We start from the raw sequence: 22,243 nt of genomic DNA, 5'->3' as shown, positions 1-22,243 counted from the left end.
CTCCAACTTTCGGCTCCAAAACGCAAAGTCGGAGATGCTGCTGACTCAGCTGTCCCTTTTTAACTATGAGTAACTATATAACAGACAAGATGCTATATTATTGCTCGCAGGATATCATATCATACAGTATCTAACTCATCAAATATAATTACACGGTCCTTTACCAAGCTGTATGTCCACCGTCAACGACAAGACAGCTTCCCGTCATGAAACTGCTTGCGGGTGAGAGCATGAAGATAGTGGCGCCTGTGAACTCTTCAGGAACCGCCAGTCGGCCTAGCATATTCTCCTTCTCCCATGTTTCTTTCAAGCCGGGAACCTCCTCGAAGTTCTTTCGAACCATGGGGTGATGATATGTCCGGGACACAGCGCATTCACTCGGATTCCATGCTTTCCCCATTCCATCGCCAGATTCCGCGTGAGCTGAATGACTGCTGCCTTGGAGGCGTTGTATGCAGGACAGGTCAGACCCTTGTTAGCAATCATTCCTGACATACTGGCCACGAGCACAATGGATCCCGGCCGCTCGGTCTGCATCATCTGCTGCGCGACGGCGTTGGCAGACATGAAGACGCCCGTGAAGTTGACGTCCATCAAGTCCGCGACATCTTGGGGAGTGTGGTCTACCGCGTCTTTGACACGCTGAATGCCCGCGGCTGCTACCAGTCCATCGATCTGCCCGTGTTCTCTGGTGATCTTACTGATCGTCTTGTTCAGGTGTTCTCTGTCTCGCACGTCGACGTGGTGGTAATGTATTGACCCCTCCAGGTTGTTGGACGCTTCTTGCGATAATGCGAAATCGGGGTGAGGAGTGTCTAATCGATCGAAGCAGTGCACTGTATGATCAATTGGGGTTAGCTTTGAGGAATCATCAGCATGTGCAGCCAGAGGAGAGTCACCTTGTGCGCCCGCTTGTACCATGGCTTCCGCTATGGTAAGCCCCAGTCCTCGTCCGCCCCCGTGACAACATAGGCCTTGTCGCGTAGACTGAAATTGGGATAGGCCTTTTCTGTCGAAGCCGCAGCAGGGTTGTCATTCTTGAAAGCTTCCGGATCTAAGCGCAGCGTGGACGAGGAGAACGTTCGATATGCCGTAATTGGAGCGGCGACTTTGGAAAGTCGTCCAGATCGGGTGATGGACGCTGGTAGCGAATTGAGTAAGCGTATTGAAGCCATTCTGTGCGTGTCTATCGTTAAGAGTATGAAGTTTCTGGAGTCACCGGTCGCTCGAAGCTTCTGAATAAGCTTCTGAATGAATGCCAGCTAGTCCTTTATATCTAGCACTACCCATCTTGAGATTATGCAATAGATAAGATCAAGATCCTGTGGACCACGGGTGAAAATCAGGGCACGTTTCCATCGACCAAGGCTGAGGCTTGACTGTTGGATAGTATGACGTTTGCATAAGGTCAGATGCGCCTATCTGGGCCAAATCTCTATCTTGGAAGTTGATGCACGACCAGTCCATGACTTATTTCATGTAAACTGTGAGATCATTACCTTAGTGCTTCAGCAAGCAGATTAATTAATATTAAGTGCATTCATTTTACCTGTAGTGGCCTGCTGACTCATCGTTGGTAGATCCTGATAGTTAACTACTTGACTCTGTTTCGACGATCACACAGCTACTACTAAGTCTGCGACCAGCATCATCTCGCCTCCCCTGCATACATAAGAGAGAACTCTATTTGTATGCGGTCACTGCTACCTCTCTCGATTTCTTATTACTAGCCAATTTGCTGGTAAACTGACTCGGTCATCTGTATCTACGGTTTGCCTGTCCATCCCCCACATGGGCCATGACGATGTTTTCACGATGACATATATGGCTGTCAGACGGGTTTCGCCTTCCGACCAATCAATGAATATTTGAATGAGCAAATCATGATTGTCGATAGTTTACTTTGCCATGCGCAGGCTCTCGACATTCCAATAAACAGGGAGGTGATTTGTTGATCGCCTCCTGACCTAGTATATCGAGAGTTCTTGCCATGGAGGAGGCGAGTGCAAGCATACTGGCAGGGCTACATAAACATCTGCCTTGCAAGATAGACTACAGTGCCCACTCTACTGGTGTCAGCTTTTTGATTCCTTCCGCCAATCGAATCTTTACGATCTACATATCTTGCGAAATTAGGGAATTCTCTAATATTCTAACCGAAAATAATGCAACGCTCCCTGTTTCGTCCACATCTCCTCTCGAACCATCTCGGTCGATCTACATCTCTCTGGCGGCCTACAGCTGCAACGGTCGCAACTAGAGCAGACCATCACCCAAACCCAGGCAATTTTGCCAACCGTCCAAAGGAAGAGGTCTCCGAGATTGGTCGCAAAGGTGGTCGCAAGGGAGGTAGAGCTAGGGGTGTTGGAGGCTTCCATAATATGGACCCTGAGAAACAGGTGAGACCAGGAAGGCGGCCATGCATCCCGTTATGCATATAGTGACTTATCCATCGGCAGCACGAAATCGCTTCTCGAGGAGGTCGTGCGACCAGGAAAGCAGCTGAACAGGCGGAGAAACATCAGGGCGTTGCTGGAGAGAGACGTCGCACTCATGAGCCTTCAACAGCAAGTCCGGGGTTTGAGGAGTCATGGACGGCATAAATGTCCCAAAGTTTATGATGTAGATTATAGATAGATGCGATGTATATCTAGATGTAGACAGAATCAATTTCCTAGATACTAGATATCTCTCTAGGTACTGAATATGAAGCCCCCTACTGAGGATGTTACGTCACGGTCATTTTTCCGCCAGTCCCAATCAGGCATTCTATAAACAATCTACCGTTATTGCCCGAGAACTCAGGCATACACAAAGTGCGCGTTTCTCACATCGAAGATCATCCACTCATCTATCAATCTGGCGATAATACTCAATCCATCTCAATTAGGTTCCTTCGGCCATCTTCGTGTATCGCATCGAGATTCTTATCGCATTATCAATATAATATATCTATACAACCACGCAACTGAACGATGCTGTTCGCCTGAGCGCACCCTCGACTAGATCTCACCATGGCCGACACCCGCTACACTTCGCCAGACCCGACAACCCACGACACGGTCGGCGCGTCCACAATCGCTACACCTTTGTTTATGCCATCGTCCCCTCCTCCTGCTGAGGAGAGAATGGTCGATTCTCTCCCACGTGCCGATAGTCCTGTTTCCGACTGTGTCGCTGCCGAGAGTGACGGAGCGCGTTCGCCAGCGCTCTCTAGAGCTTCGTCTCCCGATCATCAAGCGAACGAACTCGATGCGCGACTAGCGGAATATACTGTCGATTTTCGCGCTTTATCCGGCACACAGTTAGCTCGCGATGATGATACCCTACCTGATCTGAAATTTCCGCATGAGGAGGATAAGCTTTCTGAGGTCGGTGGGCCGGAGGACTTTACTGCCAACATGGAGAGGTACCTGATGGGCATGGATGATGACTTGGAGGACAAGGATTGGGAGGAGGGTCAATCAGCGCACTTGAAGGACAATCCGCAGCCATCGATTACTCAGGTCGATGAGCAAGAGGGGCAAGGAGAAGACAAGGAGGCGGACCACCAGCCACAGCAACAGGGGCATGGCTTACAGCAGCCTGGCCCAGATGACGAAGCGGAAGTTGGCGAGTACAGTGAGTTCGGACCTCCGGTTGACATGTCCACTCCATCCCATTTCCTGCGTAGGACAGGCGCTTTCGCCAAGGAAATGACCCAGCTGGAAGATATTGAGGAGGATCCCGATGATGAAGCCCAACCTGTTTCCACACCATCTGTCCAAAGACAGACGGCTACATTACAGAAGGATACGACGGATTCGAACGAGGATTTGCGGCGTCAAATCGCCGAACTCAAAGCGACAATTCGAGAGCGCGATCAGCAGCTGGAGAGAAACCATAGACGGGTACTGGAAGCCGCTTCTGCGGGGAGCAGATCAAACATTTGCAGGCTGAACTCCAGAAGAAGTCAAGCCAGTTGGACGATCTTCAAGCGAAAATCGACGACGAGGCAAATTTGCGACAGCAGATACAGATGCTCCAAAACGAAAACGACGAAAAAGAGTCGTACATGAGGAGATCTTCATTCAGCCAGTCCGGACTCAGTGCGCTTCAGAAACAGCTCGGCGATATGCAAAAGGAGCTGCAGAGCAGGGATACGCGCCCGGCCCTGGACACAGAGCGCCTGGAGACGATTGCATACCTACGTCAGCAACTGGATCTGGCGCAAGAACAGTTGAAGAAACGCGATGCTACGCTCGAGGACACCCTAGCCAAGCTGAGAGATGTCACCGCAGCGAAAGAGCTACAACTGCGAGAGAAGAACACTGAGATCGATGGCCTCAAGGCTCAAATTGATGATAATCTCATGGAGATTGACAGGCTGGAGATGGAACTAGAGCAGGCGAACCAAGAATGCCGAATTCTTGAAGAGAAGGTTGAATCACTGGAGACCAAGAATCGCCCGCTAGAAGAGAAGAATAGCACTCTTGAAGCCGACCTTAACCGCGCGCAGTCGCAGGTTACGGCTCAAGGAAACGCGCTCAAGGCCATGGCGGCAGAGATGCCACTCGAAGCAGGAGGAAGGAATACGTACACCGAGATTCTCGAACTTATTAAAGATCTTGACCCGCATAGCACGACACGTTCGTCCGGCAAGCCTTCCTTGTCAAGGGAGGCTGAGTCAAAAGACGATGAAATGGAAGAATATCGTCAGGATTTGGCCAAGGCCCGGGCCGAACTGGAGGAGGCATCTTCGGTTCGGAAGGCCCTTGAGCTCGATTTAAAGCGGTCCCAAGAACAAGCCGCTGAGGCGCAGACCCTGTTCAAGTCGGTCGAAGACGAGAATACCCGCCTCACTAAACAAATAGACGACCTGCGGACCAGCCTGGATAAAGTCCAGGGAGAACTCAGCCAGATGAAGACGGAGCATTCAGAAGCCCTCGAAACCATCGGCCGTCTTCAGACAAGGAAGAATACGCAGCAACCCAGTCCTCCCCCTTCCCCTCCCACACCACGCAACACCGGCCAGGCAGAGAAGCTCGAAGAATCGTACCGCGCCCAACTCAAGAGCCTCCAAAACGCACACGCCACCGCCATCTCCGCTCTACGTTCGTCCCACGCCGACTCAACCCGCAAACTACGTGATCTCCTTGCCGCTGCCGAGAAGCGAGAATCCAAACTCAAAGCCGAAGTGCAGTCCCTGCTCGCCGCGCGCGCGACGCAAGACGCTCAAATACAGTCTCTTGACACCGAGGTCAGAAGACTACAATCTGCGATTGCCGTGAAGGAAGAGGCGGCTGCTGCGCTGGACGAGCGTATCGCCCGGTCCGTCGAGAAGCGCGAGAAAGAGTGGGAGGGCCGCGTGGACCTGCTCCTAAAGGAGCGACAGCGGATGGCCAAAGCCCTCATGTGGGCCTGGGGGGAGAAGGAAGTCGGCGACGTCAAGGAGAACCTCGGCGAGGATGGGCGACGCGTCAGGCAGGCCTATCGATATAAGTATGCTCAGCGGAAGGGAACGGAGGGATAGGAAGTATGAATGCCCTCCCCATACACTCTTTCTCTGCTTTATGGAGTCATTGGCGTTTATTGAGGGTCTGCGTGGAGTTTGTTTCTATGTGTAAGATGATAACGTTCCTAGCTGGTTGACACTGAGCTCTGGGCATAATTTAGGCGCAATTTGCTTCTCTAGGACGTTTCACTGCCGAGCATTAGGATTGGAATAGCGCTCAATTCAAGTCCACAGAACGATTTTGCATAATTCCCATCGCCTAATATGACCCCTTACATGGGTCATCTCTTCAAGAACAAGTTACAAATCTCCAGCATGAAATGAGAATCTATAACGTTTTCAAACATATGACAAAGAAGGAGTTCAGTATAAATACTTCAAAGAAATAAAGAAGACTCATCTACATGTAGATGAGTATGGAAGAAAAGAAAGCGAGGGCGTTCCAAAGCCAATAACAACCCATGTCTGAAGCCACTTGACAATATCGAATGCGCTCTCGGTGATTGGGCTCATGTCTGACCGGCAGACTAGAAAACAATCCTAGCTAAATCTATGCATACTGGTGCGATTGGCCCCACGGTACGTATTCCCGTCGAGGATGGTGCGCCTCCCTTGATCATCAAGCGTCGCAGTCGCTCGAGCCTCGTCCACGGACGAACCTGTCTCCCTGATACTATCCAGGGGTCCGTGGCCCAGCGAAGCGATCCCGCCGCAAGTCGAGCTGCGCGGTCTACGTGTGCTGGGATAGATGATTTCCACGTCGTTTCGGCGCCAGGCCGGGCCCATAGTACGGTATTGCTCGAACTGCTGGTGAGGGGGTGATGGTGGCTCTGCGTGTGGCGGGGGATCTGGTTTGGATCGAACTGGTAGCTTGGTCTTTGTCTTTGGCTGTAGCGGTGCGTGTGACGACGGGCGACCGTGTTAGGCTCGATGAGGGAAACCCGGCGATTGGGAGGTCGGTCCATCGGCCGTCGGGCGATTTGATTTGGTGGGATGAGCATGTAAGCAGGGTGTTGGGGCTGATAGGCAGGAAGTGTATTTGAAGTATTGGATCTGTGAACTGTGGCTGGCGGTGCCACGACTTCGGGAGCATCGGCGGAGTTTGCTGTCATTGATCGTGGGCGAGAAGGTCCTTTCAACTGAGCTACTGCGACAGAGCTTTCCATCTCAGAACCCCGATTTGGTGTAGAGGGGGAGGGGTTCTGGCTGGGCGAGGAGTTTGGTGACTGCCCAGTCTGCTCCTGCTTCACAGTAACATCGTCGCCTCGTGCTTGCTGTTCGATATCCCGACGGGGATCAGCTTCAGCTAGGGCACGGATCTGAGGATCCGCCGACAGAGGAATCGATATGGGCAGGACTTTGAGAAGGGACCTGCAAAGGGATGATATGGACGACTTTTGTCTCAAGTGTCGCAGTGAAGAAGGGATCGTAGGGACGTCGGGAGTGCCAGACAGCTCCGCACAGGGAGGATTCTGGAACGAAGCCTCGCTTGCTGTTTTCAGGGTTGCGACAGTGGGGGTGCGAGATACTGGGGCCACGTTAGTTAACCTGACAGCCTCTTTACGTAGCATGAGTCTTACCTGTGGAAGCAAGAGTTGTCCCTGATAGGATCTCCGCTGCTTCGCATGCTTGGTCTGTATCAAGCCGAAGTTGAGACTTTGGGCGTATCGGTCGAGGATGTTGAATAGTCGGCGAAACGGACTTTTCCATAAGGTCGTCGTTGCCGGACGGTATATATACCCCCTGGGTGCCGAACGTGACATCAGGCCCACGACAAAGATAGTAAATGTCATTTGTCAGGCAGCTTTCTCTGTCGAAGCTTGTTTGGGAACAGACACTGTCGCCGCGGATTGGCTGCCGCTGCGAGTATACGCCCAACAGAGACACGTCGTAAGGTCGGCGGCAAAGCTCGCGTGAGCAGAAATAGAGACAGACGGTGACACTGAATATTCTCATCAACACTTTTCCCATAACAACTCGGGACTTGCCATCACTCACAAGGATAGAACTGAAATGATAACGGCAGCTCTGTGAAGCGCACAGCTGACACCGGTTTTCCAGAAACCACCGTTCATACTGTCCGGAAGACATGAGATCTGTTGCGAAATGACCACCAAGCCTGCTACACTCGCTGCTACCCAGACGATTATTGTCAGCCGCAGAAGATATGTGCACACGCCGTGCAAGAACTTCTTTTGCCGCCGGAATCCTTGGACTCTGTTGTATTGCCACGCGAGTAGGCTATGCAAAACCACAAGTGGAACAGTGAAGAGAGACTGCGCACTCCGCAATCAGAATCGGTTCATAGTTATGACAGGCACTGGGAGAGATCTTACCGCGATGAGAATCAGAACCAAGCTCGGCAGCATCTTGGAATCGACTTGTCGATTGACGAAAAGATATATCACAAGTACCCATTCGATGAGGGATTCGAGCAACAAGACATATAGGGAAACAAATATGACGACCTTGGTCCATGACCCTCGCCTTTGAGGCGTTGTAGGCCGATCAGCCATGATGAATGTGGGGACAGCAGCTCGAGATGCTGTATCACAAGCTAGCATAAAAGAGCATCCACACAGTGGAACAGACTGTTAATCTGTTATCTACACGCGCAATAAGTGGACGGAAGAGAGGCCACAGCGGCAGTCGAAGCCGTTGATTGCAGAAGTCTTATTGTCGGGTGATCAGGATAGCTTATAGACATATTGTATAGAGAAGTGCCAAATAGCAAGGTAAAAGGACGCACTGAAGAGTAATAAAAGAAGAGGTGTAAATTGATCTCTTGCAGGCGCGTCAACGCGGAGACAAAAAGGATCGGAATGTAGAGGGGCAAGACATAGAGTGCAAACTGCAGACAGCGTCGGCCGCGTGTCCCCAAGATCCTGAATAACACCCAAGCTTGAAGGAATTAAAGGAATTAAGGGCTCCAGAATGGAAGATCATACTTCTGGAATGTTAGCCTGAAGGACAGTTGACAGCTCACCAAAAGTGATTGGTGGTGTTAGGGGTGGGTTGAGGAGTCGAAGATCATTTCAATTGATAGGCCATCGCTATTCAATCACTTGAAGGAGTTGACCCTTTCAATAGAATTCTGATGAACCTGTGTATGTGCATTAGTATGCAGGAGTTTCAAGAGCCTGGACTCGTGCTTTGAGCCACTGTCGAGGGCAAGTCCTCGATTCTCATCCACTGAGACACAATCATTTTCGAGGTCACGGAGTACAAAGCACAAGAACAGCGAGACAGTAAATTGATGAATGAGACAAAGCGATCTTTGAATGCAGGAGTGACCACAGGGGTACAGGACAGGATAGTTGAGAGGAAAACGGGGAGGTCCAGTTGGTGCATGGAGGTCAACGAAGGGATGCACGTGACCGTGGTGAAGAGGACATTTTAACACTCAGTTCGAAAGGATTGAAGGGCGTCTATCCCCTGTAAGAATCAAATTGTCTTGTTTTTGCCTGTGTCAAGGGTTAAAGCTATAACGCTATGATGCAACAATGCACGGCTCAGCTCTGCTGCCAGCTTATGCTCTCACACCAGAACGGAAGATGACCAAATGACTCTGCTCATAGATTGATCTAGTCTATCGGTATGTTTATCGGATTATATTGCTAAATACATAGCCGTTCAGTCCTCTTCGAGAGTCACTCGTTCATATAAGGGATGCTCCGCTTTTCGGTACTTTTGACTCTGTCTCCAAATCAGATGGTACCGCGCTGACCTCGACGTCTTGCCGTCCGTTTCGAGGTTCGGCAGACTTTCGGCCTCGCAGCCGGTTCAGCAGAGGGTCGACCACAGGCAAATGTCCGTGGCGTTCCTTGTGACGCATAGCCACGAACCAGACGATCACAGTAATCCAGTAGAGGTTATATGAAAGGACGGAGCCATAGGTTGCCGAGTTCGTCCAGCCAAGGATGGCGTTGAAGATACCCCATCCTCCGCCACCATTAACGAGCGGGCTACAGCAGTTTACATGCCAGACGCTTTGTCGGATGTCATACGATCCCGGGCCGGCACCTGTCTCTGCAGCATCACCACCAATTACGTGGTTCCAAGTATTATTCTCCAAATACCAGACGCCTCGGGAGAAGAGGCCGGCAGCAACCAGGTAGAGGAAGCAAGTCGAGATGATCAGGAAGATCTGGAGGGAGGCTTGGTTTCCTCCTCTGCAGACCATCAGTATTTGAAAAGACAGCTGATTCAGGGGGTCCAACATACCGATAAAGTAGGTATCCAATGGCCACTCCCGCGAGAATACCGGTAAAAACAGGTAGAGGGAAGGCGGTTGCAGGAAAACTGAGACTGACGCCTCCAATGAACACCACCGCTTCGAGACCTTCACGGAGAACGGTGATGAAGGGGAGGAGAAACATGGCGTATTTCTCCGCCCATAGTTTGAGGTTGCTTTTGAATGTGCCGCGAGTCAACGGCTTTGCTTCCAGGGCCTGAGCTAGCTTGACGCGCCACTTCTCCTGCAACTTGGTGACACGAAGCAGTGCAGCACCCATGATGGTGATGATGACACTGGCTATCAGGGAGAAGATGCCCTCCCACAGGTCCTCCGTACCAGCGAAGTGATCCTTGCCATACCCGTAGAAAGCTCCAATCATGCCAGCACCGATGCAAATACTGATGAACAACCCAATGGCAACTCCCCACCACACCTAGAAGAACGGAAACCCACCCGATCAGCCTGAAGTTCGGAGAAGAAAGGCGAATATGAATATATGGGCCTACCTGTCTGATCAGCCTCTTACGTGCGGTAGCATCTTGCTCTCGTCCCAAGGTCTGATTGATGAATGAGAGCAACACAGAGACAATGATGCTGGTCTCGACGCATTCTCGGAAACAGATGAAAAAGACTGAGGGCAGGCGAAGAAACGTTAGTCAACTCTTCTAAAAGGTAATTCGAGTCTAGTCAAGAAACCCATACTTGGAACAGCAAACACGTCTTTCGTCATCTTGTGAGCTGAGAGGGAGACGACAAAGGATTCGAAAACCGAGACTTGACCATGAGAAGGGGGTTGGGGATGGGAGTCGGGGGAGTTGTGGATAATATCACAATCTAGTGACTGATCGATAAAGATTGAAAGATTGATTGATATGATAAATATTATCTAAGCAGTACGCCGGAAGACTTAACTAATTGCCTGATTGATTGATAAAATAAAAACGCACACAGTCACGAGGGAAAAAACCTCTCGATTATCTGATTGATAAAATGGCGCAAGAACGGGAACCGCGGCAGCAGACAGGAACAGAAGGTTTCGACGCGAGAAGAGAGAAAGTCAAAATAACGAAGATTTCTTCTGGTTGGATCGGTTTTCCTTGCAGCGAGAACTGGCCTGGGTGGTGGCGCTCAACAGGCTGAACTTTACGGGCGAATTCGTGGACCTGAAACCCGTGAACAGACGGATCATCGGCCCATCACACACAATTGGGATCGTACGGTCCAATTTTGGCTTTCTCTACAGAGTACTTCGTAGTCTTTTTCTCTCTCCATAATCTAATCTCAGTACAGCAGGTTTTCTGGCTGATTCTGATACAGAAGAGAAAATATTTCACTGCCCACACACAGAAGAAGCAATAAGGAATCACCAAGCACTGAAGACAAGAAAGATACGGCATGATAAGCTCACACTAGAGAGGGTGGATCTTGTGGGCACTGGGCAGCAGCAAATGGACAAATTAGCAGTCGATCCATCATTGGACCCTTAGGGGAAATGCCAAGTACCAAGAGTGAAGCGACAGGCTGGACTTGGAGGATGATGAACCCTGGCATGGGGATGGTTGACTACGACCACGAAAAGAATTCAGGCCAAGCAGAGAAACGAAGGTTGATTGTAGTCAGGGAGTATCATTATCATTGTCGTCGTCGCAACCCTAATCAATGTTGATCAATCTCATCGTTATGAAATTTAATGCCTCATGTGTAGCACTGATACAGTAAGGTACCTCGTACTCCCCCCACATTAGCGAACCATGCGTCGGACCACAGGAACAATTATCAAACGGCAGAAGCGGTTTGGAATGGCATGAGACCAAAGCAAATAGATTAGATAGACATCATTATTATTGTTATTATTATTATTATGGTTTATGATGAATACCTTACTGTTAGCGACTCGGTGATAATAAAATTGACTTTTGGCACGATCCCACGGGAGAACTAAAAAAAAGTAAAAAGCTCTTATCAATCAGTTGCCATTCTGGCTGTCCCCCATTATTTCTTTCTATTGGAAGTTGAGATTCCCTTCCACCTCGGCCCAGTTCTCGACATCCTCGCAATTCCTCCATCATCTTTAGAGGTGCCATGGCAGTTGGCTTCCTTTTGTTGACGACGTTTGTCGTTAACATCCTGACAACCTCTGCTGCTACCCTCAACTACGACTGGAATATCACATGGGTTACCGCTAATCCCGATGGTCAATTCGAGCGTCCTGTGATTGGGATCAACGGTCAATGGCCTCCTCCAGTACTCAATTTTACCAGGGGCGACCGTATCATTGCAAAAGTGCACAATGCGCTGGGAAATGAGACCACCAGTGTCCACTGGCATGGATTCTTTCAGAATGGGACCAACCATATGGATGGTCCTCCGTCGGTCACTCAGTGCGCCATCGCCCCAGGTTCTACCTTTGTCTACAATTTCACCGTCAGTAAACTATGTGGTAGAAGCGTACTGAGTTCATGTCAGTCTAACGATCTGCACAGGTTGAGCAACCTGGCACTTATTGGTACCATTCACACACCAAAGGCCAATACCCTGATGGGCTCCGACAAGCCTTGGTGGTGACCGACCCTAAGAATCCGTATATCGGGCAGTATGATGAGGAGCGAGTCATTAGCTTGTCCGACTGGTACCACGACCAAATGCCAACGCTCTTGAAGTCATTCATTAGCGTCACCAATCCCACCGGCGCGGAGCCTGTGCCCAAAGCGGCTCTGATGAACGACACTCAGAACCTCACTGTGGCAGTCGAGCCAGGCAAGACATACCTCTTTCACTTGGTCAATGTGGGTGCGTTTGCCAGTCAGTATTTTTGGATTGAAGACCACACGATGAAGATTGTTGAGGTGGATGGTGTCTGGACCAATGCGTCGGAGACCAATATGATCTACATCGCCAGCGCACAGCGCTACAGTGTGTTGGTAACCATGAAGAACGAGACCAGCCAGAATTACGCCATGGTGGGCAGTATGGATACGGTATTTGCTTCAATTCTCGAAGATGATGCGATGCCCACAGCTGACGAAACCTACAGGATCTCTTCGATACACTTCCCGAGTCATTGAATTATAACGTGACGGGATGGCTGATGTATAATGACAAGGCTGACAAGCCAACTCCAGCTCTAATCTCCGCATTTGAGCCTTATGATGACTTCAACCTGGTGCCAGTGGATGGCATGGCGCTGCACAAGGAAGCAGATTACACCGTCACTCTGGACGTGACGATGGATAATCTGGGAGACGGGGCCAATTAGTAAGAGCAACAACCAAGCGGTCAGATAGTCAGGATTCAAGGAACTAGGGCTGACTTTTGGAACAAGTGCTTTTTTCAACGGAATCACCTATGTCATGCCCAAAGTTCCGACTCTTTATTCGGCACTGACCACCGGCTCAGCGGCAACAGACCCTGCTGTCTACGGGTACAACACACACCCGATTGTCCTAAAAAAGGGAGATATCGTGGACATTATCCTCAACAACGACGATGCCGGAAAGCATCCTTTCCACTTGCACGGACACACTTTCCAAGTGATTGCGCGCAGCGAAGACAACGCGGGACACTATGATCCCAGCAACCATACGGCATTCCCATCCGTCCCAATGAGGAGAGATACTGTTATAGTCCGCCCGCAGGGCAATTTTGTCCTCCGTTTCCAGGCCGACAATCCGGGTATGTTATTCAAACAGCCTCTTCATTGCAGTGAAGCTAATCAGTTACCACACCAGGCGTATGGCTCTTTCACTGCCACATTGAATGGCACATGGATTCAGGGCTAGCGGCGACCTTTATCGAAGCGCCTCTGGACCTGCAGAAGACGCTCAAGATCCCCGAAGATCACTACAAGGTCTGCGAGGCTAGCGCTACCCTCACCGCGGGAAATGCGGCCGGAAACACCAAGGATTTGTTCGATCTGACCGGGCAGAATGTATCTCCTGCACCGCTCCCCGCGGGCTTCACGACCAAGGGCATCGTTGCCCTGGTGTTCAGCTGCATTGCGGCTATCCTGGGATTATTGTCGATAGCTTGGTATGACCATTTCCCCGAATTTAGGCCTAATGCACTTGTTGACTGACCGGAAACAGGTACGGCATGGCGCCGATTACTGCGCCTCAGACTTGCGCGACGCCGAGTAATGGTTCGGACGAGAATTGAGAGCCATTTCTACATTGAAGGAATTTCCATTGATCCGGCAGGTTTAATGCCCTCTACATCTAGTCCGACGTGAGGTACAGAGACATATTAGACCCCGCATACAGTTGTGGCAGATCTTTAGTGCTCCTGACACTGTGCGATATGGTAGATTGCTACTGGACCTGCACATGCTTTCTTGAATACCACTATGTATAGATTCATAATGATACCTTGGAAATTTAAAAAGAATCCGACACGCCGGTTCAATGCCGCAGCGCAGCTCATCACAGCACAGCAATACACTCAATCTCTACATCCGTATTCAGCGGCAACGTTTTGACAGCCACACAACTAAGGTACAACGCATCAGTTTAGATTCCCAGAGCACATTAACCCATATGACGGGGATATAACATACGTCCGACAGGGCTTCACATCCCCCCAGTACTGCATATACACCGAATTCATATCGGCAAAGTTATCCATATCCGACAGAAAGACATTAACCTTGACCACCTTGTCGATAGTGGTGCCGGCCGCCTCGAGGACATGCGTGAGGTTCTTGATGCATTGATGCTGTAAGCCTGCTGTCAGTCATGCTTTTTCTTCTCTTCTTCTTCATTCGTCACCCAGCGAGAGAACAACGATATATAAAGTACCGTATGAGCCTTGACATCCCCATCGATCAATTTCCCTGTTTCGGGATCCATCGCGACCGCCCCGGAGCAGTAGGCGACTCCATTAGCGATGATGGCTTGCGAGTAGATGCCTGGGAGAGGCTTCGGGGCTTTGTCGGTGAGGACGGGGGTTTTGGTTGCCATATTGATGTTGACTGGTTTTCTCTTCTAAGGATATGAGAATTTGCTGTGCGGGGTACCATCCCCCTCATATATATATATATATATCTACATATAAGGTACATGAGAGTATCACTTCGTACGGTAATCGGGCATACATGCGCATCTACAATGCGTGGATGCATGGATGCATCGTATCCATTATCGATCTACTTCCCCCCCCCTCTCCCCTTCACCCCCACGCGCGGAAACAAGGCCGTGTGCCAATCGCAGGCGGGAAAGTTGCATTGAACCCCTCACGACACGACAGCTCATTGTAACTTGACCTTGGATTTGACTCGGTTGACTTGCTCGTACTGCTACCTTGCATTGTCAAGCAAGGAGGTTGTCCTTCGATTATCATACCGTGTGTCATACAGTGGATATCTCACGGGCTTACGGCGTACGTGGTGATCTCCACGGTCGACTATTTCCCTGATATCAACCGCAGAGGATCAGATCGTCCTGCACAGTACATACTTTGTATACAGTTGCAACCCCCACGGCCCTTGATTCAAGACAAGATCTTACTTCGCAGGGACGGAATGTAACCGGCCTGAGGGGAAGCTTCCAAATACCAAACAGTAAATGAACCCTCTGGTCTAATGACTCACTATTCAATTCCTCACCTGCTCAAATTCATATAACCCATAAGCTGCTCTATATTGTTCCTGTGAGTGCCAGATCAAAATGTCCGTCTCGGCCGACACCTCGCAACCGCCATATCCCTTGCATGACTCCGTCAAGGACAAGCTCGACCCAGAATATGTCGACTTCTACAACAAATATGTGATCAACCTTCAACAAGTCCATCTTCAACCGGTGGCTGCCTCGAGAACAAGCGGTGTTCTGATCCCCGGCGGTGGCCCTCTGCTCGAAGTTGGAAAGACAGAGGATATCACCATCAAACGGAGGGCGACCGACGGGCCCGGTATTCTGCTCCGCAGCTTCATCCCGCCAGGAGAAAAGCCTGCAGATGGCTGGCCGGTGATGCTATACTTTCACGGCGGGGGATGGGTGCTAGGAAATATCGACACCGAGAATCCGGTATGTACGAACGTCTGTGTCCGGGGGAACTGCGTGGTGGTTACAGTGGATTATAGGTTAGTCTTCGCCGTCAAACACCCTGTCGACATTCAGTCGCTGACGTTATAGATTGGCTCCTGAAAACCCGTGGCCGGCTGCTGTCCACGATTGCTGGGAGGCCTTGCTCTGGCTCATCTCCGACGGCGCCTGGGTGCTTCCCATCGACACATCCAAGGTGGCGACAGGAGGTTCGTCAGCTGGTGGAAATCTGGCTTCCATCATGACGCATAAAGCACTCACCCTCTCGCCGCCGGTACGCTTCTGCGCTCAGCTGCTCTCCGTCCCCGTCATGGACAACACAGCGACCGTAGCCAACAACGAGTCCTATCGCCTGTATGAACACGCACCCGCTCTTCCCGCGGCCAAGATGATCTGGTATCGCAACCATTACCTCCCCAACATAGCAGATCGCGCCAAGCCCGAAGCCAGCCCTCTCTTTTATGATGATGACTGGTCGCAACTGCCACCGGCCTTGATTATGGTGGGGGAACTGGACGTCTTGCGCACAGAGGGAGAGCAGTATGCGGCGAAGCTGAGGGAGGCAGGGGTAGAGGTGGATTTGCAGGTGATGAAGGGGATGCCGCATCCGTTTCTCGCCATGGATGCGGTTCTCAAGGAGGGAAGGCGATCTATCACCTTGATGTGCGATATGTTAAAGAGGGTTTTTTGGGAGTCATGAACCTCTGTCAATCTCGACTATGATATCATATTCATGAGCAGAATGCTAGAAACCAGTGCCCCAATTGGCCAGATAATGCGTTACTTGCTCTCACTAGGGGAGAAAAGATCAGTAGACGAGCTTCATGCTACCTAGATGACATTGTCAAGAGGCTGCTGGTTAGACATAAAGATCGAACAAGTCATGTTTCGCAAGACTTAATGCGGTCATCATTCAAGACATGTGAGTGATATAACTGGGAGTACGGGTAAATCGGTGTCATGCCACAGAGGCAATGCAACGCTCTGCGCGATGACGAGATCAGGACAGACGCTGGACCATCCAGGATAGTCGTTAAGGAGACATGCTCTCCCCATACCGGGGGCCTGTATGGTAAGTTGCTCATGAGCGAGATGATTCTTAACTCATATATTGGACTCGGTATCAGCCAGTCACTGGCTCCATGAGTACCATGACGGCTAAGCGAGCTCTGGTGTTGACCCCTAAATTAACAAACCCTGCAACGATCATGGATGCATCCTCGGCCTTGTTCCGTGGCTTGTTTGTCTCGTGCAATCGAGCGTCAGTCATACCCCAACTCTGCGCTCTGTCTGAGAAGGGAAATGATCAGAGCAGAGGCCAGCAAGACACCGAAATCGACGATGTCAGAGAGATGCCTCAAGTCGCCTCCAGAAAAAAGATCTATGGAAGAACCATTCTGGAAGTAGAATAGCTTCATGATCGAATGGGACCACGAGCACCCTTTGGCCCCTGTACGAGAAAAAGACAGGTCCTGCTGAGAGAGCAAAATCCATGACCATTAGTGTCGATGAATATCAAATATGAACGTGACATAAAATGTCCTCCTGGTCCAGATATCTCGCCAGAGACTCTCGAGCTGTCTCTTCACTGTACGATTTCTTCTGACAAGCACTTCTGGGACTTGGTTGCTGCACTCATGCCCAGTTCCTGATTGTACTTTGTACCTGCGGCGTAATCCGTTGAGTACCTGAGCTAGATCGTTAGCGCGAGCCTTAGCATGAATGGTTGATAAATAACTCGTTAAGCACAGAGAACATTGTGATTCGATGCGATCTATCCACTAAAAATACCTGAGCCCCGAACCGGTTCAGGTTGGTGGAGTTTTCTCATCTTACTCTGGTCTGGGTCAGTGGCGAGAGACTAAGAGCAGTCTTGGTGTGGATGTAACTCTGCGAATTAGCCTAAGAAGCAGCCTCGTAAAAATTCTATTAGTTAATGACTTCCGCTGGCTTGTGCTTGTAAAGTTAGTGCCTTGAATTTCCTCGAAAGTCCGGACAATAATAGGGAAGCTGAAGAAATGACTGAAGCCTTTGTATGGATTGAAATGATCTCTAGTCCCTACTGTACCTCCTTGTAGTGATGATATGATCAACACGAACAACAAATCCCTCGGATGATCCGGCACGTTCTCCGGCGCTAGGTAGTTAGGTATTTGTGTCTCATTCGCACTAAGCACAAGTCCTGATCGAAAATCTCGGATATTGACGTTTTAATTTTTTCGGCCATAAAAGTTGTTGTGACTTTGCCCGAAACAGGAAAGTCCTGTCCAGCGTGGTCCTGGAGGAAAAAACAATGCCAAGACCTGAATCAGGCCAGCGCTATATCCTCGCAATATGATTGGTGTTCCTGAAGGTCTGGAGCCTGCCCAGCAAGGCAACAACCCCTCGCTAGGCTGGATAAGGAAGGCACGACCATGCGACTCGACTCGACTTTGAGGCTATCGGACCTGGGGCTAGACGAGGCTAGTTCGAGCAACACCCATGGAACCAAGCAACACAAGGCCCCAAGTCTCCGAGGCATCTCGGACCCTTTCATTCGCTCCTCTTCTTCGTCGCTTACGGAGAGATACAGACTAGTTAGCAGCCACCTGGCTGTCAGCAATTTGAGGTAACTAACTACCACAGCATTGCTTACTCCCCTTTTTACGCCCCTCGCCATGTGGTGTGTAAAAGAAAAGAAAGGGTAAGAAAAAGAAACAGGTCTTATTCGACTGATTCATGATCGAAGACCCATCCTTTGTGACGATGGATGGCTCTCCACATGTATCGCTTGGATTGGATTCATCATGGCTGGATTCTCCGGCCACATCAAGGACTCTCCAGACACTAAGGGGCCCTTTCTTGATTGATCCTGGTGGTAAAATTCATTTCATCCCAAGGTCCCAGCTTCAAACTAATGCATGTCCCGTCACTAATGCGGAACTAGGGACTATACCATTGATCACTCATGAGTCGTGATAGTGGAGGAATAATGGACATTGCTCCATGCGGCTCTTTTGTCGACTGTTTCCACTTTCCACGTCGAATCAGCACTCTCGTCGCTGCCACTGACTCAACAGCAATATCGGCCGGGTCTATCTCGCAATTTCCGTTGCCACTCGGCTGTCCAATCTGGTGATGCTTTCGAGTCCGTAGCGCCCTTAGACCCTGGCAGATTGCCTGTTACTAGTCGACTTCGACCTCCACCTGAGAGAAACGAGTTCGTTTGTCCGGTAGGCTGTGCCTGTTGGAACTCAATCTGGCAAGGTGTTGAATAGAGTTCATATTCTCACTGCGACCTTCTTGCTATCATCCCTGCAATTCCACATTCGAGACCGCAACGGTGCCTGGGGGGAGTCTGCGTACTATTTTAGGCCAACAATAATGGGATATGGCTGCGAAGACGGCATCTGTAATCTCCGAGCTAGCAAGATGGTTGGTCGTCGACTTCTCCGTACGTAGTCATATATAGGTCTCCGTCATGTCCACCCCTCTCATTGAAGATATCTCTCCTTCTCTTTGGTCTGGCCTTCCCACTTCCCAAGTCTTCGTCCGTTGAGAGACCGTTCGACTTGCCAGCAGACATTTGTCTGCGTCCTTTCTTTGACCCTCACCGTCTACACTCCTTTCTTGTGCGGTAGTTCGCTGGGATTTTAATCCCGCTGTCATTCTTTTTTTTTTGCCAACATGGTGTCCAGCAAGTTTTCTCTCGTCGCCACGGCTGTTGCAGCCCTGGCTCCCCTGGCATCTGCTTTCGATGCCTCCTCAAGATCCAACCTTGCCATCTACTGGGTACGTTTCGACCGTAGCATTCGCCTTGGCTTCCAAATTCTGCATGCTGATCATTGTCTTGTAGGGTCAAGGTCCTGACCAGCTCCGTCTGAGCCACTTCTGTAAAGAGACCTCCTTGGACATCATCAATATTGGATTCATCAACTATTTCCCCGATATGAGCCCGGGACACTGGCCGGGCTCCAATTTCGGCAACCAGTGCGACGGTTCCTACTACGTTACTAAGGATGGCGTTGTAACCAAGTTGCTGTCCGGCTGCCATCAAATCATGGAGGATATTCCCATCTGCCAGGCGGCTGGTAAGAAGGTCCTGCTGTCCATCGGTGGTGCCTATCCCCCAGACCAGAGCATCCTCTCCAAGGACAGTGCCGTCGCGTTCGCCACTTTCCTGTGGGGAGCTTTTGGTCCAGTCGCTGAGGGCTGGGAGGGTCCTCGTCCCTTTGGGAATGTCGTTGTTGATGGTTTTGACTTTGACATTGAGCACAACGGCGGTTTTGGTATGTTTTCTGGACTCTTTGAAGGCTGCATGAATCTCTTTCAGTTGTGACCGTGTCGCTGACGGAATATTCACCCAGGCTATGCTACCATGGTCAACACCTTCCGTCAGTACTTCAACCAAGTGCCGGAGCGCAAATTCTATCTCTCGGCTGCTCCTCAGTGTATCATCCCCGATGCCCAGCTCAGTGATGCAATCTTGAACGCCGCCTTCGACTTCATCTGGATTCAATACTACAACACCGCTGCATGCTCGGCTAAGAGCTTCATCGACAGCACTCTCGGAAAGTTCAACTTCGACGCCTGGGTCACCACCCTCAAGGCGTCTGCCAGCAAGGACGCCAAGCTTTATGTTGGTCTGCCGGCCAGTGAGACTGCAGCCAACTCGGGTTACTACCTTACGCCCGATGAGGTGGAGTCCCTGGTTTCCACCTACATGGACCGATACCCCGACACCTTTGGAGGTATCATGCTTTGGGAGGCTACCGCATCCGAGAACAACAAGATCGATGGCGCCCCCTATGCCGATCACATGAAGGATATCCTTTTGGACTGTGACCCGAGCCCTCCCGTAACCTCCTCCAGCGCTATCCCATCAAGCACTCCGGTGACCTCGGCCACACCTTCGCCATCAAGCAGTGCCGTTTCTTCCAGCACCCCTGTCGTCTCCGAGACCCCATCGCCGTCTAGCAGTGCTGTTCCTTCCAGCACCCCGACTCCTTCTACGAGCCCTTCCCCCTCCAGTTCCGTTGCACCTTCGAGCAGCCCCGTCTCCTCAAGCAGCGCAGTTGCCTCGAGCACTCCCGTTTCGTCCAGCACCCCGGTCATTCCTGGAACCTCTGCTTCGAGCAGCCCTGTCTCCTCAAGCAGCGCAGTTGCCTCGAGCACTCCTGTTTCGTCCAGCACCCCGGTCATTCCCGGTACTTCAGACTCTAGCAGCGCCGTCTCCTCAAGCACCGCGGTTGGTTCCAGCAGCCCTGTGTCTTCGAGCACTCCTGTCATTCCTGGAACATCTGCTTCGGGCAGCCCTGTGTCAAGCAGCGCAGTTGCCTCAGGTACTCCTGCTTCGTCCAGTACCCGGTCATTCCCGGCGGCTCGTCCTCTTCTAGCGAGGCAGTCGCATCATCGACTCCTCTGATTACCCTGACACTGACAGTTTCGCCTACGCCCGCGCCCAGCTCATCCGGCACCAGTTCGGGTGCTGTCGGCCAGTCAGGCTCCAGCTCTACCGATTTGTCCAGCTCTACCCAGACTGACGTCGGCACTTCCCCATCGCAAACCGCCGGTCCATCGACAACCGCCACTGCCACCACGTCCTCGTCTTCCTCTTCCACCGACAAGAGCTCTACTACTGTCGGTAGTGGCAACGGCAACGGCAGCGGCAATGGCAGCGGGTCGACAACCACTACCGCAGCGACCGACTCCATCACGGCTGCGCCTATCGCCACCTCTTCAGCCGCCGCTACCGGCGCCAGCTCGGAGCCTGTGACCATTACCACTGTTATTGTGACTTCCTACATCGATATCTGCCCTACTGGCTTCACCACTGTGACCACTACGTACACAACCACATACTGCCCGGGTACTAACACTGCGACTGCCACGGCCACCGTTACAAACCCTCCGTCTGGACCTGGTGGAGCCGGATCGCAAACCACAGCGCCCGCCGTTCCCGAAGGCTGGACCACTACTGTGACCGTCTGCACTCAGTGCGCTGCCAAGCCAACCACCGTGACGTTGACACTGCCTGTGACTGAAACTGGGTCGAAGTCGACCGGCGTTGTGCCCGCACCCCCTGCCGCTGTTAGCGAGGGATCGAACCCTACCCAGCCATCGGGTGCTTCCCCCACCGGTGGTGCCGGCGGCTCTTCTGAAGGAGAGGTTCCTCTCCCAGCAGTGACTCCGGTCAGCACGAGCACCAATACTGTGACTGTGGTTCGTCCCACTTCCAGCCGCCCCGTGATCCTCGGCACTGGCACTGTCCGCCCTTCGTCGACGCTGGCCGTGAAGCCATCGGCCAAGCCTTCGGGTCAAAGCTCCGGCAGTGGCTCTCACGTGCCCATTCCTCCCAGCTACACTCAAGAAGTTGTGTCCCCCTTGTCCACTGGTGCAGCCTCGCGCATGACTGGACTGGGCCACGGCCTGGTCCTCGCGGTTCTCGCACTGTCGGCGTTCTTCGTGTTGTAGAGCGTCAAACCTTGTGAGCTGTCA

At 51.3% G+C, this 22,243-nt stretch overlaps 8 protein-coding genes across 8 annotated transcripts; 4 read left to right on the top strand and 4 right to left on the bottom strand.

Moving 5' to 3' along the window:
• Positions 1-82: 82 nt before the first annotated feature.
• Positions 83-1,495, bottom strand: P174DRAFT_438468 (oxidoreductase, short chain dehydrogenase/reductase family). The gene is made up of 4 exons (XM_024826547.1): positions 989-1,495; positions 900-947; positions 379-836; positions 83-331 (listed from the first exon to the last, which is right to left on the bottom strand). Exons 1-4 carry the CDS (start codon positions 1,173-1,175, stop codon positions 161-163), a joined length of 864 nt encoding a protein of 287 aa, XP_024685269.1. The 5' UTR covers positions 1,176-1,495; the 3' UTR covers positions 83-160.
• A 670-nt stretch (positions 1,496-2,165) lies between these two features.
• P174DRAFT_457440 (KGG domain-containing protein) lies at positions 2,166-2,603 on the top strand (the record flags this gene model as incomplete). Its single annotated transcript, XM_024829552.1, has 2 exons — positions 2,166-2,399; positions 2,460-2,603. 2 exons carry the CDS (start codon positions 2,166-2,168, stop codon positions 2,601-2,603), a joined length of 378 nt encoding a protein of 125 aa, XP_024685268.1.
• Positions 2,604-6,034: 3,431 nt separating this feature from the next.
• P174DRAFT_509854 (uncharacterized protein) lies at positions 6,035-8,010 on the bottom strand (the record flags this gene model as incomplete). Its single annotated transcript, XM_024831609.1, has 5 exons — positions 6,035-6,324; positions 6,402-7,022; positions 7,075-7,436; positions 7,493-7,770; positions 7,831-8,010. The coding sequence occupies 5 exons, from the start codon at positions 8,008-8,010 to the stop codon at positions 6,035-6,037; spliced, it is 1,731 nt and encodes a 576-aa protein (XP_024685267.1).
• Positions 8,011-9,152: 1,142 nt separating this feature from the next.
• On the bottom strand, positions 9,153-11,282 carry P174DRAFT_428201 (FTR1 family protein; the record flags this gene model as incomplete). The annotated part of the gene is made up of 6 exons (XM_024825498.1): positions 9,153-9,666; positions 9,719-10,164; positions 10,238-10,362; positions 10,434-10,565; positions 10,936-11,006; positions 11,140-11,282. 6 exons carry the CDS (start codon positions 11,280-11,282, stop codon positions 9,153-9,155), a joined length of 1,431 nt encoding a protein of 476 aa, XP_024685266.1.
• Positions 11,283-11,620: 338 nt separating this feature from the next.
• On the top strand, positions 11,621-14,352 carry fetC (putative ferrooxidoreductase Fet3). Its single transcript, XM_024828759.1, has 7 exons — positions 11,621-12,155; positions 12,215-12,709; positions 12,766-12,986; positions 13,054-13,403; positions 13,460-13,760; positions 13,817-14,216; positions 14,284-14,352. The coding sequence occupies exons 1-6, from the start codon at positions 11,814-11,816 to the stop codon at positions 13,884-13,886; spliced, it is 1,779 nt and encodes a 592-aa protein (XP_024685265.1). The 5' UTR covers positions 11,621-11,813; the 3' UTR covers positions 13,887-14,216; positions 14,284-14,352.
• On the bottom strand, positions 13,921-14,686 carry P174DRAFT_509851 (putative L-PSP endoribonuclease family protein Brt1; the record flags this gene model as incomplete). The annotated part of the gene is made up of 3 exons (XM_024831608.1): positions 13,921-14,216; positions 14,284-14,441; positions 14,525-14,686. The coding sequence occupies 3 exons, from the start codon at positions 14,684-14,686 to the stop codon at positions 14,150-14,152; spliced, it is 387 nt and encodes a 128-aa protein (XP_024685264.1). The 3' UTR covers positions 13,921-14,149.
• A 705-nt stretch (positions 14,687-15,391) lies between these two features.
• Positions 15,392-16,466, top strand: P174DRAFT_417682 (alpha/beta hydrolase; the record flags this gene model as incomplete). The annotated part of the gene is made up of 2 exons (XM_024824626.1): positions 15,392-15,804; positions 15,857-16,466. The coding sequence occupies 2 exons, from the start codon at positions 15,392-15,394 to the stop codon at positions 16,464-16,466; spliced, it is 1,023 nt and encodes a 340-aa protein (XP_024685263.1).
• A 2,966-nt stretch (positions 16,467-19,432) lies between these two features.
• chiA1 (class III chitinase ChiA1) lies at positions 19,433-22,219 on the top strand (the record flags this gene model as incomplete). The annotated part of the gene is made up of 4 exons (XM_024829551.1): positions 19,433-19,537; positions 19,602-20,034; positions 20,113-21,112; positions 21,142-22,219. 4 exons carry the CDS (start codon positions 19,433-19,435, stop codon positions 22,217-22,219), a joined length of 2,616 nt encoding a protein of 871 aa, XP_024685262.1.
• Positions 22,220-22,243: the final 24 nt, after the last annotated feature.

This window comes from Aspergillus novofumigatus (genome assembly GCF_002847465.1).
Source record: "Aspergillus novofumigatus IBT 16806 chromosome Unknown P174scaffold_2, whole genome shotgun sequence".
Classification (NCBI taxonomy): domain Eukaryota; kingdom Fungi; phylum Ascomycota; class Eurotiomycetes; order Eurotiales; family Aspergillaceae; genus Aspergillus; species Aspergillus novofumigatus.
The sequence above is the reverse complement of the archived record's forward strand: the minus strand, read 5'-3'. Positions and strand labels throughout refer to the sequence as shown.

Bases quoted from the DNA above. Each gene is read 5' to 3' on its own strand.
- P174DRAFT_438468 (XM_024826547.1), bottom strand. From the start codon at position 1,175: ATGGCTTCAATACGCTTACTCAATTCGCTACCAGCGTCCATCACCCGA. The intron at 948-988 runs GTCTACGCGACA...GGGGCGGACGAG, and splicing joins AAAGGCCTATCCCAATTTCA to GACTGGGGCTTACCATAGCG. The intron at 332-378 runs GTGAATGCGCTG...ATGGTTCGAAAG, and splicing joins GGGGAAAGCATGGAATCCGA to AACTTCGAGGAGGTTCCCGG.
- fetC (XM_024828759.1), top strand. From the start codon at position 11,814: ATGGCAGTTGGCTTCCTTTTGTTGACGACGTTTGTCGTTAACATCCTG. The intron at 12,156-12,214 runs GTCAGTAAACTA...CGATCTGCACAG, and splicing joins CCTTTGTCTACAATTTCACC to GTTGAGCAACCTGGCACTTA. The intron at 13,404-13,459 runs GTATGTTATTCA...TTACCACACCAG, and splicing joins TTTCCAGGCCGACAATCCGG to GCGTATGGCTCTTTCACTGC.